The 15,494-nt window shown below is 44.2% G+C and overlaps 1 protein-coding gene across 6 annotated transcripts in view; it reads left to right on the top strand.

The window, feature by feature from the left end:
• Positions 1 to 15,494, top strand: part of LOC121571529 (CCR4-NOT transcription complex subunit 3) — an 18,705-nt gene extending 3,211 nt beyond the window's left edge. Inside the window, exons 1-18 of one of the 6 annotated variants that reach the window (XM_041883038.1) lie at positions 115 to 280; positions 1,904 to 1,966; positions 2,546 to 2,613; positions 4,201 to 4,275; positions 4,676 to 4,765; positions 6,380 to 6,508; positions 7,027 to 7,122; positions 7,441 to 7,660; positions 8,175 to 8,356; positions 8,751 to 8,807; positions 8,963 to 9,926; positions 10,112 to 10,217; positions 10,353 to 10,494; positions 10,666 to 10,762; positions 12,575 to 12,776; positions 13,042 to 13,174; positions 13,360 to 13,485; positions 13,820 to 15,494. In XM_041883038.1, the coding sequence (XP_041738972.1) occupies positions 1,942 to 1,966; positions 2,546 to 2,613; positions 4,201 to 4,275; positions 4,676 to 4,765; positions 6,380 to 6,508; positions 7,027 to 7,122; positions 7,441 to 7,660; positions 8,175 to 8,356; positions 8,751 to 8,807; positions 8,963 to 9,926; positions 10,112 to 10,217; positions 10,353 to 10,494; positions 10,666 to 10,762; positions 12,575 to 12,776; positions 13,042 to 13,174; positions 13,360 to 13,485; positions 13,820 to 13,918 (2,811 nt within the window). In that variant the 5' untranslated portion in view covers positions 115 to 280; positions 1,904 to 1,941 and the 3' untranslated portion in view covers positions 13,919 to 15,494. Of the gene's footprint in view, positions 1 to 114; positions 292 to 1,903; positions 1,967 to 2,545; positions 2,614 to 4,200; positions 4,276 to 4,675; positions 4,766 to 6,379; positions 6,509 to 7,026; positions 7,123 to 7,152; positions 7,295 to 7,440; positions 7,661 to 8,174; positions 8,357 to 8,750; positions 8,808 to 8,962; positions 9,927 to 10,111; positions 10,218 to 10,352; positions 10,495 to 10,665; positions 10,763 to 12,574; positions 12,777 to 13,041; positions 13,175 to 13,359; positions 13,486 to 13,819 lie in introns of those variants that run through there. The other 5 variants (XM_041883041.1, XM_041883039.1, XM_041883042.1 and 2 more) reach the window with 5 other exon arrangements.

Below are 15,494 nucleotides of genomic sequence, written 5' to 3'. Positions count from 1 at the left end.
TGGTAAACCTGTCCCTCCAGACTCCAGAGTGACAGGTATTCTTAGCCAGTGGAAGGCATAGAATGAGGGTGAGGATCGAATCGCTTGCAAGGGAGGCGGGTCTCCAGTCCATCAGGGCAACAGCAGAGGAGGGGTTCCTGGTAGCCATCTTGGATGTGCGGAGTGATTGTTTGGCGAAAACAATTAATATAATTTAGAAAAATAGCGTGAGGTCTTCGGAAAATACGATTTAAAAGAGTGGGGTCAACTAAGAAAAGAAAAGCTAAACCGGAAAATCCAGGTAAATAAATGGTACGCTAAAACAGAACAAGTTATGTGCCATTTTCTTCTCCCTTCCAATTTGTGTCTCACACTAATATCTTAGCTGGTGGTTATCCACTAGCTGGCTATCAGCTACAGAGCCAAATTGACATGGGCTCGCCTGATATGTTTTCCAAGGAAATGCATACGTTTTGCAATAATGCACGGCAATTCTGTAGCCGACAAGTTCTTGTTACTCATTTGTTGAAGTGGTATCTTGTTTGCTTATCTCTGACAAATAGAAACAGCTTATAAAGTCATTAGCTATGTTACTTGTAAACATTTAATGTTTCTTTATTAATGCTCACTTTTTTATTAGCGATCGTTGCCCCCAAGCCAGATGTGGAGACTAGTCTAGCTCGCTTGTTGGATCTGTTGAGAAAGACTAGTGTCGGTAACATTTGGTAAATACACGCTCAAAACTCACTGGCTGATGTGATGGTAAAATGTCCTTATCGAACGGTGGTTGCGCCGAGTTACGTGGACGTGTAAAATTGTCGCAAAAAAGTATCGAGTGATGCTCAGCAAAGTAACCTGCCTTGTGCGTTACATTGTTGAACTCACGTGAACTGTCTGAATGTCAAGTATCCAGACGTCACACACTGGCTACAATGTTTCAGGTTTTCATATAGCTAGTCTAGCTAGCTACATCAGTTAGCTGCAATCTACTGCGACTTGTGATATTTACTCTTGTATTATGGTATTGATTGACAGAAAAAAATACTTGAGTTAACGTTTTAGTTAACATTTCCTCAAGAAACATGGTCAATGTTTATTTATTGTGAGACATCGAGTTTTTAAAGCATTTCTAAATTTAAAACTACAGGCTAGTACTGTACAGTACGTTAAATATCAATGTTTCTGTGATGCCCCCCTTGAAAAGTCACTTTCCCAGTTCTTGGAATGGTCAGAAATACCTTGTTAAATGACCCATGTCTAAACCCAATTACATGCACCATTCTACCAGGAATTGACTGACTGTGTGTGAGACGTCAAGAAGTCACTGTCAACTGTGGTCTATCCACTACTCTTTAATAACTATAAGACACTTTATGATACTATGCTGGAGGCATCACCATTACATTGTAATTTAGAGAGTTGAGTATGTCTCGCTCAAAATGCTTTTTAATGCTTTAATTAAACTAACTTGAGATGGAAGTGGAATACTGTACCATTAGAAATGTATTAAAACTTTGTTCTGCATGCTGGCAGTTTTGAAGTGGTAGCCTAATGTGAAAACCATGTACCTGCACCGTGCATGCTCTCACGATACATATTCATCACATTGAGCTATGAGAAACATTCTCCCTAGGTGGAAAGCTGGGTTGTATTCATTAGTCAGCAAGCTGTAGAAAGCGGACTGAAACAGGCAGCGACTACCTGAACTTGTCCAATAGCAAACACTAGTTTTCATTTTCTGTTGCTAAACGTTTTGCTTTGATGTACCTGTGCCGTAATGAATACAACCCAGGATTTCACACTGCTAACTTCACTGAACTTGGCTGCCAAGCTACAATGCAATGAAAAAGTAATGTAGCGTAAAAGGGTTGCCAGATATTACTGTTATCACACCTCTCAATAAGACTGTTCTTTTTCTCTACAGTGAAAGAAGGCATGAAGACAGCATCCTAGTCAACAGTCATGGCTGATAAAAGAAAACTTCAAGGTGAGGTTATCAAATGGTCGACCTGATGGTACCCCTGCCAATGATCCACCACTGAGTCCATCACTGTATTCCCTCCCTTTTCTCTATAAAGCATGTCTATCCAACAGATGAAATTTCACTTTTAATTTCTTTATCCATTCATGATGTAGAGATTGTCGAATTGTCCTGCACGGATGTGATCGCAATAAGAGAAGTGCTGCACTGTATTACTGAAAAGTGTTGTGATGCCAAAAATAAGAAGCCAGAAGCAACATTTAGGAGCAAGGCTGCATAAGGCCAAAGTCAGACTTAGTCTGCAGAGACAACCTTCTTAAATTAAGACTAAATACCGCACCCCTTTGCCAGTGCCCGTGGCGTTGCATTTTTAAACATGTTTGCAGTGACACATTTAGGTTTTACTGCATGTATCTTTGATAAGGCTGCCAGCCACAGTTGTAAAAGCAGTGCTGCTTATGGGGAGAGGGAGAGCTCCGCATTTGGACTTTACATTATTCATCCTGATGTGATGCGTGTTGAAGGATTTTTTTAAGCCACGGTTCTCTTTCCCAAACCTCCCTGTTATTCTATGCCCTTCCCCAGGTGAAATAGATCGATGTTTGAAAAAAGTAACGGAAGGCGTGGAACAGTTTGAAGACATTTGGCAAAAGGTAACATGCAGGGAGGGTGGTGGATCATACAGTCTGAATTCAAAATGGATCAAATGTATTTTTTTTCTCACCCATCTACACACAGTACCCCATAATGGCAAAGTGAAAACATGTTTTTTTGCAAATTTATTGAAAATGAAATACAGAAATATCTAATTTACATAAGTATTCACACGCCTTAGTCAATACTTTGTAGAACCACCATTGTCAGCGATTACAGCTGTGAGTCTTTCTGGGTAAGTCTCTTAAGAGCTTTCCACACCTGGATTGTGCAACATTTGCCCATTATTCTTTTTCAAAATTCTTCAAGTGCTGTCAAATCGGTTGTTAAAATCAAATAAAATTGTATTTGTCACATACAAATATTGCAGGTGTAGCGAAATGCTTGTGCTTCTAGCTCCGACAGTGCAGTAATATCTAACAAGTAATATCTAACAATTTCATAACATATACCCAATACACATAAATCTAAGTAAGGAATGGAATTTAAGAATATATACATATATGGACAAGCAATGACAGAGCGGCATGGACTAAGATACAGTAGAATATTATAGAATACAGTATATACATATGAGATGAGTAGTGCAAGATATGTAAACATTATTAAAGTGACTAGTGTTCCATTTCTTAAAGTGGCCAGTGATTTCAATAGGCAGCAGCAGCCATCTACCAATAGGTGCCCTAATTTGCGAGGCATTGGAAAACCTCTGAGGTTTGTGGATGAATCTGTGCTTGAAATTCACTATTTGACTGAGGGATCTTACAGATAATTTTATGTGTGGGATACAGAGATGAGGTAGTCAGAAATCTTGTTAAACACTATTATTGCACATAGTAAGTCCATGCAACTTGGTGTGACTTGTTAATTTTGACTCCTGAACTTATTTAGGCTTGCCATAACAAAGGGGTTGAATACTTATTGACTCAAGACATTTAAGCTTTTCATTTTTTATGAATTTGTAAAAAATTATGGGGTATTGTGTGTAGGCCAATTTAATCATTTTTAAATTCAGGCTGTAACACAACAAAATGTGGAAAAAGGGGTGTGAATACTTTCTGAAGGCACTGTATGTAGGTTAAGTGCTACCACCCCAACACTTTGGTTGTTGGAACGTTTTGTGCTGACTTTAGAAAGGTCCACCAAATTATTAAACGTTTAACATCCGTTGTATATGCAGGGGTCTTAAATACAGCATCACGCTTTGTTTGTTGTGGTTGTAGCCTTTGCTTTTCACGGCCGTGGGGATAGAAAGGAAACCTATTGTTAGTGTGTTCTGTACAGCAAAAGAAGAACACGGTTTAAAGCCACACTCCTGAGTTTGTGTTTCGGCCCAATGGCACTTGGTTTGGTGTAAAGTTGCGGGATGATGAAACTGGAGGGAATGTAGGCTAATCACTCAAATCCAGAGGCTGAGCTATGGTTTCTAGGGCTGACAGTCCATGACACACTAGTTTTAGACATATTTTGAAGCTATAGGCTACATTATTTACTTTGTTTACAAAGACTATACAAAACATGTTTGGGGAAAGATACTGATTGTCTGTTGTGTGTACTCTGTATGACTGTACTCCTCCAAACCACAGCTTCACAATGCAGCCAACGCTAACCAGAAGGAGAAGTATGAAGCAGACCTCAAGAAAGAGATTAAAAAACTACAGGTGGGAAACAGACAACCCTATGACTCTTAACTGTTATGTGGCTTGAGGGCACATGGTTTTGGGATGTTCCTCAAATGTTTGTTTACTAGTGTTATATAGTTAAGCCTAACCCCAGGTGTGTGTGTGTACGTGCGTGCTTGAGGGAATATATGTGTTGATGATTAAATATGAGGGTCAGCTATCCTTAAAACCAAGTGAAAGTATCTGTGTTCGCACTCTGTGTTTGTTTTTGAACATATTCATGTGTTACCATGTGGACCAAACTTAACACAAGCCAAGCTTGCTTACGTGTGTGCGTGTGTCAACCATACTTGACTTCAGGGCAAGCCACTGCATGCTTTCACTAAGAGAACTTATCTCTTTCTTTCTCGATTTGTTCTTCTCCTCCTTCATCCCCCAGCGTCTTCGAGACCAGATCAAGACGTGGGTGGCCTCCAACGAGATTAAAGACAAAAGGCAGCTAGTGGAGAATCGCAAACTCATTGAGACGGTGAGTGTGTGGAACACGTTCATTAGCCGCGTACTGACGAAACCCTTGGTATAAACACCTGTGTTTAGCAGGGCTTACAAAGCCACATAGTGCACTGAGGTTATTCAGACAGCTTCAACGACAGCACCTGCTAACACAATGACATGGATGTGTCATCTTAGCCTCTGTATCTTAATAGGGTTTTTATCTAGGGTCTATCTAAGTGTGAGCATCTGTGTGGTTTTGGTTGACCTGAAATGTGGTGCTACTAAGCCAAAAATACATGGGGTGATGGTGAAAAAGATACTTGGATAGCAAGACTCTTGATGCGACTTTTGTATTGTGGTGATTGGCCAATACAAATTCAGACACAAACAATGGTGACTTTTGATATTACCTTTTGTGTGTATTCATGTCAAAGCCATGTTATCAGATCTCTGTTAGCAGTAAGGTTTATATCAGGTGTAGGCAACTAGATTCAGCCGCAGGCAAATGGTCTGTAGGCTGGAACATAATTATAATAATTTGTACACTGCAAATTGACCACAACTAAGCCCAAAAATATTTTATTTGAAAATAACTATTTCATACCTTGATGACGTTAAGACATGATGACATTTATTACATTTTTTTGTGGGAATATAGATTTCGTAAATGAAACATTTTTGCTTTGGGGGCCAAATAAAAATCGAACCCGGGTCTGTAGTGACGCTTCAAGCACTGCGATGCAGTGCCTTAGACCGCTGCGCCACTCGGGAGGTGTCCCTGATCTGTACTACGCAGAAAAGCATAATTATGGATATTCTCCTCATGTTTCACACGTTTGGACATCGCAGCACAGTACAGTACAATGTTCATTTGGACGACGCATATTACTACCCTTACTGTGGCAGCTGACTTCTAGGGCAGTGCATTGAAACAGCAGCACAGAGCTGTTGTGAAGGAAGTTGTCAAGTTGAGTTTGTGTTTATACAGGACCTCCGGCACCCACCGTCAACCAATCATGACAATGCAGAGCTATACTGAGCCCTCCACATTGTTACAAAATGTGGGAGCTCAAAATGGTATGGAGCTCAATTTGGCCTCTGCATGCCTCCGGAGGCTCCATTTTTGGATCAAGCATAAATTGGCTTTTAGGCTCTGCTGCGTGTGGAAGTCAGAGGTTGTGGAGCCTCTACTGAGATCACCTAGTGGAGTGTAGCCAGCATTACTGGTCCAGAAAGCACACACAGGTGTCAAAACTTAGTAATCACTGGCCTGATTGGGAGTTCTGTACACCTGCCGCAGTCATCCTGAAGCGTTATATTGGAGGATGGCTTCAATTGGTGAGGACTCTGTGTCAGTCTCCACCAACAGTGCCCAGCAGGCACATGTTCAGTAGGTCTGAAACGGTGAGGTATTATCTGAATTTGACCAATAAAAAAATGCTCCCTTTTCATTTTCCATTGAATAACATTTTGAAACGTTTTGCAATGGTGGATCCTAATGCCCTAACACGACCCTGCTTTGATTGCCAACTAGTCCAATGCTTTGACATGAGCAGTTGGAAACGTCAGCTTTCACAAGCCAAACGTTTTTTGGTCAAAGAGAACCTGTAGTGATTTATAAACCAATTCCTGCTGTCTCCCCCTTTAGCAAATGGAGCGGTTCAAGGTCGTGGAGCGAGAGACCAAGACAAAGGCGTACTCGAAAGAGGGGCTGGGCCTGGCACAGAAGGTGGACCCGGCCCAAAGGGAGAAAGAGGAGGTCGGCAATTGGCTAACGGTGAGCGCTACTTTTGATTGAAAACTTTTACCCCAAAGGGAATTTGTTTCACACAACATGAACACATTTCTATTGGCAATAATGTGGTCTGATGACATGACAATAATGACTTAGGGATTTCATCATGCATGCTAGGCCTATTCATTGCAGTGCACTGTGTTTTCAAAGTAGATTGGAAAAAATTTGCAGTATCATACATTTTATTCCATGGCAAAAATGAAAACACGAAGCAGATGGAACTCTTTGGTCCTTTAAAAACCTGCTGTATGTAAAATATTGTGTGCTTTTCCAACATTAGGGCTGTTTTCTAAATTTAAATCTGCTTTGTGTTTTGTTTCCTTGCCACGATACTAACGTGTATTGCGATACTGGTATCGTCCCAGCCCTAATAGTTTCACCTATGAAACAGGTTATTATGCAGTGTGGTCCATACAGACGTGTGGTTGTGGTATGATTATGACTGTTGTGTCGGTGTAAATCACGAATGACCTCTGTATCTCTCTCCTGTCGCCAATCAGAATACAATAGACACACTGAACATGCAGGTGGACCAGTTTGAGAGCGAAGTGGAGTCCCTCTCAGTCCAGACTCGCAAGAAGAAGGGAGACAAAGAGGTCAGTAGTCCTTTTGTTATCGACCTTCCTCTCCTCCACCTCTCCCTGTTTCCTTCCGTACTTCCTGAATCTTTTCTCTTTAGATGCGGTCATTCTAACTCTAAATTAATCTCTCATCCTATGTCTCTTTATTTTCTCGGCCCGCTGCATTACCCAATGCACCTAATGTCAAGTAGGTACCATCTACTTTACCATCTGTTTTCCACTTCCATGCCTCTACACATACATACATATATATAGTACATTGAGATTGTTAGCCCAAACATACACTTTGAGTTTTAAGCATAAACTTACACACGCGTTTCGTCTCTGCTATAGAAACAGGACCGCATCGAAGAGCTGAAACGCTTCATCGAGAAGCACCGGTACCACATCCGAATGCTGGAGACGATCTTGCGCATGCTGGACAACGACACCTTGCCGGTGGACTCCATCCGCAAGATCAAGGACGACGTGGAGTACTACATGGACTCGTCGCAAGACCCCGACTTTGAGGAGAACGAGTTCCTCTACGACGACCTGGATCTGGAGGAACTCCGTAAGTGCTGCTTCATCGTGGTGTTGTCGCGATACTCAGTATCACGCTACTGATACGACAAAGTATCATGACAAGGAAACATAACATGAAGCAGACTGAATTTCCTGAGGAAACCGTCCTGATGTTGGAAACAGTCACCCAAAGTCACATTTGTTTATTTTCCACACTATAGCACACATTATTTTACCTCAAGCCGGTTCTTAAAGAACCATGGAGTATCGGAAGTATCAATACTGTGTCGAGACATCACTACTTGTGTGTTTATTCCTGAATATGCGTTTGTACTGCATGTCTTAGACCGCATGTGGAGTATGTATAGTCTCAAATGGATGATGGCAACAAATTAGGGGGTAGATCAGCTTTAATATTGGAGATAGATTGTGGCTTCCAGCAATGTAATTGTCTGCATAGCTTGGTTATTACAATACTGTACATTCTATCATTTCTGTTCCTGCTGTCTCTGTATAACTGCCCACTTAACTTTTTCCATATGCAACTTTTTGTTTTTATGTAGCTACCTCTCCCTCTGTCTCCCCCCATCCATCTCTTGTCTCTCTAGCCGGGTCGCTGGTGGCCACGTCCCCGCCGGGCCAATCGCTCCTGGACGACGACATCTTCCATCAGATCTCCAGCGGCACGCCTACCTCCACCACTTCCTCCTCGCCCATCCCTCCCTCGCCTGCCACTTACACTACGGTGAGGAAACCCTCCGCTGGTTCTGGCTGCTTCTCACTCTACAGTCTCCATTGTATCCCCTACTTGCTCTCCCATTCTTTAGAACCACCCACTCTCATTCTGTACTGTTACAGTATAGTAATTAGGTCTTGTGAATGTTGAATGCTCCTGGGTTGGAGTGGGTGCTCGGTGGTCCCTCGCTCTCAGATCAGAGGGTTTGGAGCAACGAGGATGAAAGCGAGAGGATTATGATGTTGACGTTTGATTGAAGTTTGTATTGAGCCTCAATGTGAACGGCACTTGAATTAATTTTGGTACAAAACATAGGGTTTGCACGCGACGCATGTTTTGTGTTGAATTAGAACAGATTGACATGGCTCGGTGCTTATTGGAGGTCTTTTGTTTTTTCCCCCAGGAGAACTCTGAAGATGACAAGAAAAGGGGACGTTCGACCGACAGTGAAGTCGGTCAGGTAAGATGACTTACAATGTTAACAGTGCTGTGTATGCGTCACTTGCATTGATTTGGGTCTATGGTCTTTAAAAATGTTGCAACTTTCCATCTATGCATTTTCAGCTGTGCTGCACCAGGAGTGGTTTTGAAGTAATGTATTTTATTCCATTTCAGTCGCCTGTCAAGAACGGCAACCCCTCTTCGTCGTTATCCTCCTCGTCCTCCTCCTCGTCCTCCTCTTCATCCTCTGCCTCCTCGGGAGCCTCCTCATCCTTGCTGGCCTCTATGGCGACCATCGCCGGGGGTGGCATGCCTATCACTGGGGGCAACAACAACAGCCTCCTGGGCAACATGGGGGGTCTCCTCTCCAACTCTGGCAGCTACAGCAACGCTACCCAGCAGCATCACCAAACCCAGCAGGCCAGAAACTCAGTCATCTCCTCCAACGCCCCCTCCAACTCGTCGAACAACATCCTCCTCCCCAGCCCCTCCGCCTCCTCACCCGCATCCTCTAGCACAACCCTCCCCCCACTCACGCCCAACACCCAGCTGCAGGCTCCGTCAAGGCCTTTGCCGTCCTCCAGCTTGGGGCTTGGGTTGGGCTTGGGCCTTGGTAAAGGCGGCATTACAGGGTCACCGGCCGTCAGCCAGATGTCGGGTCTTGGCTTGTCGGGGATGCCGGCATCCCTAAACACCATGGCCGGGCTCCTGGCGGGCTCCACTTCGGCCCCCTACGCCACGGCAGCAGCAGGCTCCGGAACCATCGGAAGCCCTCTAGCAGGGAAAATCGTCAACGTCAGCAGTAGCAGCCTTAACTCCAGCACAGTGGGACCGGTGGGCGGGAACACCGTCGGCGACAGATCCACGGGCCTGTTGGGCTCTGCACCCAGTGCAATTGGTGTCAGCGGTGGGATCCTCAGCCTAAGCAGCCTTGGCTCAGGGCAGTCGGCGGTCCAGGGCCCTTCCCTGGTGGCCCCCAGTCCCATAGGAGGCCTGGCCCCTGGAAGCAGCCTGGGAGCCATAGGAAGCATTGGAGGGAACTCTGGTTCAGGCGCGCCAAGCAGCAGTGTGGGCATGGGAGGAGGCAGCGCAGCGATCGCAAGGCCGCCCAGTGGACAGAAGCAGAATGGTAGCACTAGTAAGCTTGAATTACTATCCGCTTACATTGTGTTGTTGATGGGTTTTATCCATCCATGCCATTATTTGGTTTGTTCCATAGTAGTTGTTCAACCCAGCATTGGGTAGAGCAAACCAAATGTATATCATTTATCTGTGTATTATCAGAGTTCCGTTTGTTTGTAAGCCTCCCTCTCGATGTCCCAGGTTACAGTGCTGTAGTAGCAGACAGCACACCCGATTCCGCCCTCAACAATACCAGCCAATTACAAAGCAGCCAACCCTCGTCTTTGACCTGCACCACCAATCAGCCGTGAGTCAAATATAATAAAAATGTCCTATAGTATCTTGGATTGTGAATCTCACTGTACAAAGTGTATGGTCAGAATTAGTCAAACTCACTTAAAAGCACATCAACCAATGTCTCTCCTCTCTCCCACCTTCCCAGTAAAGACAGTGGCCCCAGCCTCTTAGGGTCCATGACTCTTCCCACCAGCTCTCCCTCGTCTTCCTACAGCGAGAGTAAACCTTCAGGCAGCAGTATGCTCAACGGGCCACTCTCCTACACACAGACCTCTGAAAGCATGAAGGTGAGAAACACAAGTAGCTTCATGTAATAATTGCCCTGGCCTTAGACATAGCTCTAGGATCAACCCCAAATACTAACCTGAGCCATTACGGGGAGAACTTCTTGGGACTGAACCGAAGCCAGATTTCCTGATCTCTCACCCAGTTGGTTTAACCTCTTTCCTCTCCTTCAGCCCCAGGAGCCTCTGAGCACTCTAAAGTCTATGGCAGAACGAGCGGCACTGGGCTTAGGAATGGAGGGAGAGATGCCCCCTCTGCACCTCACCACAGGTGAGCAACCGACTGGACGTAAAGGCTCAATTGGGCCATGGGGATCAGTCTTGGAATGAGACCAGTTTGTATTTGTTAGGGATGCCCATTAGCTGCTGCCTTCCTGGGGTCCAACAAAAGGAAGGCAGTTACAGTGGGGGAAAAAAGTATTTAGTCAGCCACCAATTGTGCAAGTTCTCCCACTTAGAGAGGCCTGTAATTTTCATCATAGGTACACGTCAACTATGACAGACAAATTGAGAAAAAAAAATCCTGAAAATCACATTTGTAGGATTTTTAATGAATTTATTTGCAAATTATGGTGGAAAATAAGTATTTGGTCACCTACAAACAAGCAAGATTTCTGGCTCTCACAGACCTGTAACTTCTTCTTTAAGAGGCTCCTCTGTCCTCCACTCGTTACCTGTATTAATGGCACCTGTTTGAACTTGTTATCAGTATAAAAGACACCTGTCCACAACCTCAAACAGTCACACTCCAAACTCCACTATGGCCAAGACCAAAGAGCTGTCAAAGGACACCAGAAACAAAATTGTAGACCTGCACCAGGCTGGGAAGACTGAATCTGCAATAGGTAAGCAGCTTGGTTTGAAGAAATCAACTGTGGGAGCAATTATTAGGGAAATGGAAGACATACAAGACCACTGATAATCTCCCTCGATCTGGGGCTCCACGCAAGATCTCACCCTGTGGGGGTCAAAATGATCACAAGAACGGTGAGCAAAAATCCCAGAACCACACGGGGGGACCTAGTGAATGACCTGCAGAGAGCTGGGACCAAAGTAACAAAGCCTACCATCAGTAACACACTACGCCGCCAGGGACTCAAATCCTGCAGTGCCAGACGTGTCCCCCTGCTTAAGCCAGTACATGTCCAGGCCCGTCTGAAGTTAGCTAGAGTGCATTTGGATGATCCGGAAGAGGATTGGGAGAATGTCATATGGTCAGATGAAACCAAAATAGAACTTTTTGGTAAAAACTCAACTTGTCGTGTTTGGAGGACAAAGAATGCTGAGTTGCATCCAAAGAACACCATACCTACTGTGAAGCATGGGGGTGGAAACATCATGCTTTGTGGCTGTTTTTCTGCAAAGGGACCAGGACGACTGATCCGTGTAAAGGAAAGAATGAATGGGGCCATGTATCGTGAGATTTTGAGTGAAAACCTCCTTCCATCAGCAAGGGCATTGAAGATGAAACGTGGCTGGGTCTTTCAGCATGACAATGATCCCAAACACACCGCCCGGGCAACGAAGGAGTGGCTTCGTAAGAAGCATTTCAAGGTCCTGGAGTGCCCTAGCCAGTCTCCAGATCTCAACCCCATAGAAAATCTTTGGAGGGAGTTGAAAGTCCGTGTTGCCCAGCGACAGCCCCAAAACATCACTGCTCTAGAGGAGATCTGCATGGAGGAATGGGCCAAAATATCAGCAACAGTGTGTGAAAACCTTGTGAAGACTTACAGAAAACGTTTGACCTGTGTCATTGCCAACAAAGGGTATATAACAAAGTATTGAGAAACTTTTGTTATTGACCAAATACTTATTTTCCACCATAATTTGCAAATAAATTCATTAAAAATCCTACAATGTGATTTTCTGGATTGTTTTCTTCTCATTTTGTCTGTCATAGTTGACGTGTATCTGTGATGAAAATTACAGGCCTCTCATCTTTTTAAGTGGGAGAACTTGCACAATTGGTGGCTGACTAAATACTTTTCTCCCCCACTGTATATGCAGTGTTGTTGGGGGGGGGGGAGCTTTCACACCAGACCCTCCTTTTTTCTAACTCTATCTTGTCTCTCTGTGGCTTCAGACATTTTCCCCAGCACTACATTGCCTCCGGGGCCTCCCTCGGCCCCCCAGCAGCCCTCGCTCTCGGAGGTCAGCATCCCCCCATCGCTGGGCGTGTGCCCGCTCGGGCCTGTGCCCCTGTCCAAAGACCAGCTGTACCAGCAGGCCATGCAGGAGTCGGCCTGGACACACATGCCCCACCCCTCCGACTCTGAGAGGATCAGGTATGAACAAAGCCGCAATCTAAAGCCACAAATGGTCTCCGGGGTTGAATCTCAAGTCTTCTCACTTCCCTCTCACATTTTGGCAAAGAGCGAGGACATGAGGTATCAAGGAAAATAGTTTTGAGATTCACCCCAGGTCTCCATTTGGGATTTCTTTATAATTTCTGTGCACTGTTGCTTTTGACACTAAAGGTGTGTAGAATTTTTTTTCTTCCAGGATTACGCAATGTATTAATCCCCTATTGTGACTGTTTTGGTCCTCCAGGCAGTACCTGATGAGGAACCCATGCCCCACCCTGCCTTTCCACCACCAGGTGCCGCCCCCCCACTCCGACTCTGTAGAGTTCTACCAGAGACTTTCCACAGAGACACTGTTCTTCATCTTCTACTACCTAGAGGTGTGCGTGCGTTTGACAAAACAAGCTTTATTGTGTGACTGAGACGCTGATCATTTCCATGGTTTTACTTTTGATGAGGAAGATGGCGGTCTGCATTGTTTCAATCTTCAGGCCAAGCCATGTCATGTTTTGGATATGATTGTGCATTTAATAGTAACAGATTCCCTTCTGCGTTATTTCCACAGGGCACCAAGGCCCAGTATCTGGCAGCCAAGGCCTTGAAGAAGCAGTCGTGGCGATTCCACACCAAGTACATGATGTGGTTCCAGAGGCACGAGGAGCCCAAGACCATCACAGATGAGTTTGAGCAGGTGAATTCGGCACCCCTCCACACACAGCAGACTCCTTGGACTGCAACCTGGGTCGTGTTCATTGGACACCAAATGGAAGAAAACGGATTGAAACAGGGAGCGATTACCTCGACTTGTCCAATAATAAACGCTTACTTTCATTTTTCGTTGCAAAACGTTTTAAAATGTTATCCATTGCATGCTCCATTAAAATAATGTTTCTGTAGATTAACCCATATTGGAAGATTTGTCAAATGTATTTTTTTTGGGGGGGGGTTTGTCTGTAACATTTGTGATTTATTTACTTTTGCTCTGGCCACTGACATTACTGTGCTTTTTCCAATGTCTTTTAAAGGGGACGTACATTTACTTTGACTATGAGAAGTGGGGCCAGCGGAAGAAGGAAGGATTCACGTTTGAGTACAGGTACCTTGAAGACCGAGACCTCCAGTGACATAAGGCAGAGGAGGAGAATAAAAGAAGGGTGGACTACTGTCAACATTCCTGGATTGAACTCAACACACTGGGAAGAGGGACGGATGCAGACGCCAGACTGAGCCAGTCTTAGCAGAGCGTAATGCATTTGGAGCTCCTCTCTCTTTGCCCTGCGAAGCCACACTCACTTCAGTGATCAAACCCTCCCTCTTTTCCCATCAGGCTGTTTTGATTTAGATTGAAGCTTTTAATCTCTTACCTGAACTGGATCCCCTTTTTTTCCCATATAATGTTTGGTTGATAACGCACTCTGTATTATTTTTTTCTTTTCTTTTTTAAACTCACCTACCACTCATTTGAGAGAACCAAAGATGATTGGTCGAATCTGTTTTAATTCCCAGCAGTATGGCAGTTCAATTAAAAATGGTGACAAGGCACAGTGAGAGGCCAATCAAATGAGCACTTGGGGGATGGTGGGTCAGAGGGGGGCGGATCCAAAGCCTAAAGCATTTCACAGCAGTCAGAGGCCATCGCTGGGTTGTACACAAGCTAAAGACTAGAGGGGGTGAAGGTAGCACTTCCATGTTACAATAAGGGCTTATTGGAGTGACTCCATGGTTTTTAACCCTAATGAATGCTCTCTTCATGGTCACCAGCCCCACCCTAATGTTAAACTAATAGCTGCCTCTTGGGTACACCCAGCATTGACCAGACTGCCATAAAGACTGCTATAATAAAATATGGCAACCCAGCCCTCCTCCATTCATTCCTATCCCAAGTTACAACATTACGTTTATATTGCTGTGGTCACCAGCAACAGACACCACACCAGCACTGAAGCGTCTCGTCTGTAGAGTATGTTTACAGGTGTTTTAACCCGAGAGGTGGGCTTTAACAATAAAACTTGACCGCCCAAGTAATAACAATTCATTTTTTTTGTTCCCGCCACTTTGATAATAATGTACAAATCAGTTGTGATTGTACTTCCAAATTCACTTCAACCACCAGGTAGATATTTCCTTTTCTCAGGAAGTGTTTGATGGATCGTTGTGTGAGGAAATATACCAGGTCAGAAGCTCCATTGCAGCACAAAAACCCCACAGAAATCAGACTGACACCGCGGGCAATTTTTTGTCCGCCCTATTAAGGCTTTATATCCCCCTTTAATGCCCATATGTTTCATTTCAGGCTTTAAAAAAATATCCTCCAATGTTTGGAGTGCAATCTTAAGTTTTCGTTTGCCTGTATATGTCATCTCAGAGATGGAAAGCATTTCGATCCTAAAAAGTGTGACCCAGTTTTTTTTAAAGAAAATAACTTGTCGGGGCACCATTCACTGACAAGCCTGCTGTTTTTAATGTTACCTTTACCTATTTGGCAAGCGGAAGGGAAGAGAAGTCATCCAGAGGCGAAATGTGAATCTCTCCCCTCTGAAAGGGTGTTGTATAGACTTTGATTTGATAGACCTTTTTGTTTGTTGTCTTCTAGACAGCATGATCAATGACACTTGCAAAGTGGAGCTGAGAAAATTAAATATGAAGCATAACCATGAATAAAGGATTGTAAAATATTAATAAAATAATTACTTTTCAGAA

The sequence above is a fragment of the Coregonus clupeaformis genome, chromosome 8 (genome assembly GCF_020615455.1).
Source record: "Coregonus clupeaformis isolate EN_2021a chromosome 8, ASM2061545v1, whole genome shotgun sequence".
NCBI classification, from domain to species: domain Eukaryota; kingdom Metazoa; phylum Chordata; class Actinopteri; order Salmoniformes; family Salmonidae; genus Coregonus; species Coregonus clupeaformis.
This window is presented reverse-complemented; position numbering and strand designations above follow the sequence as displayed.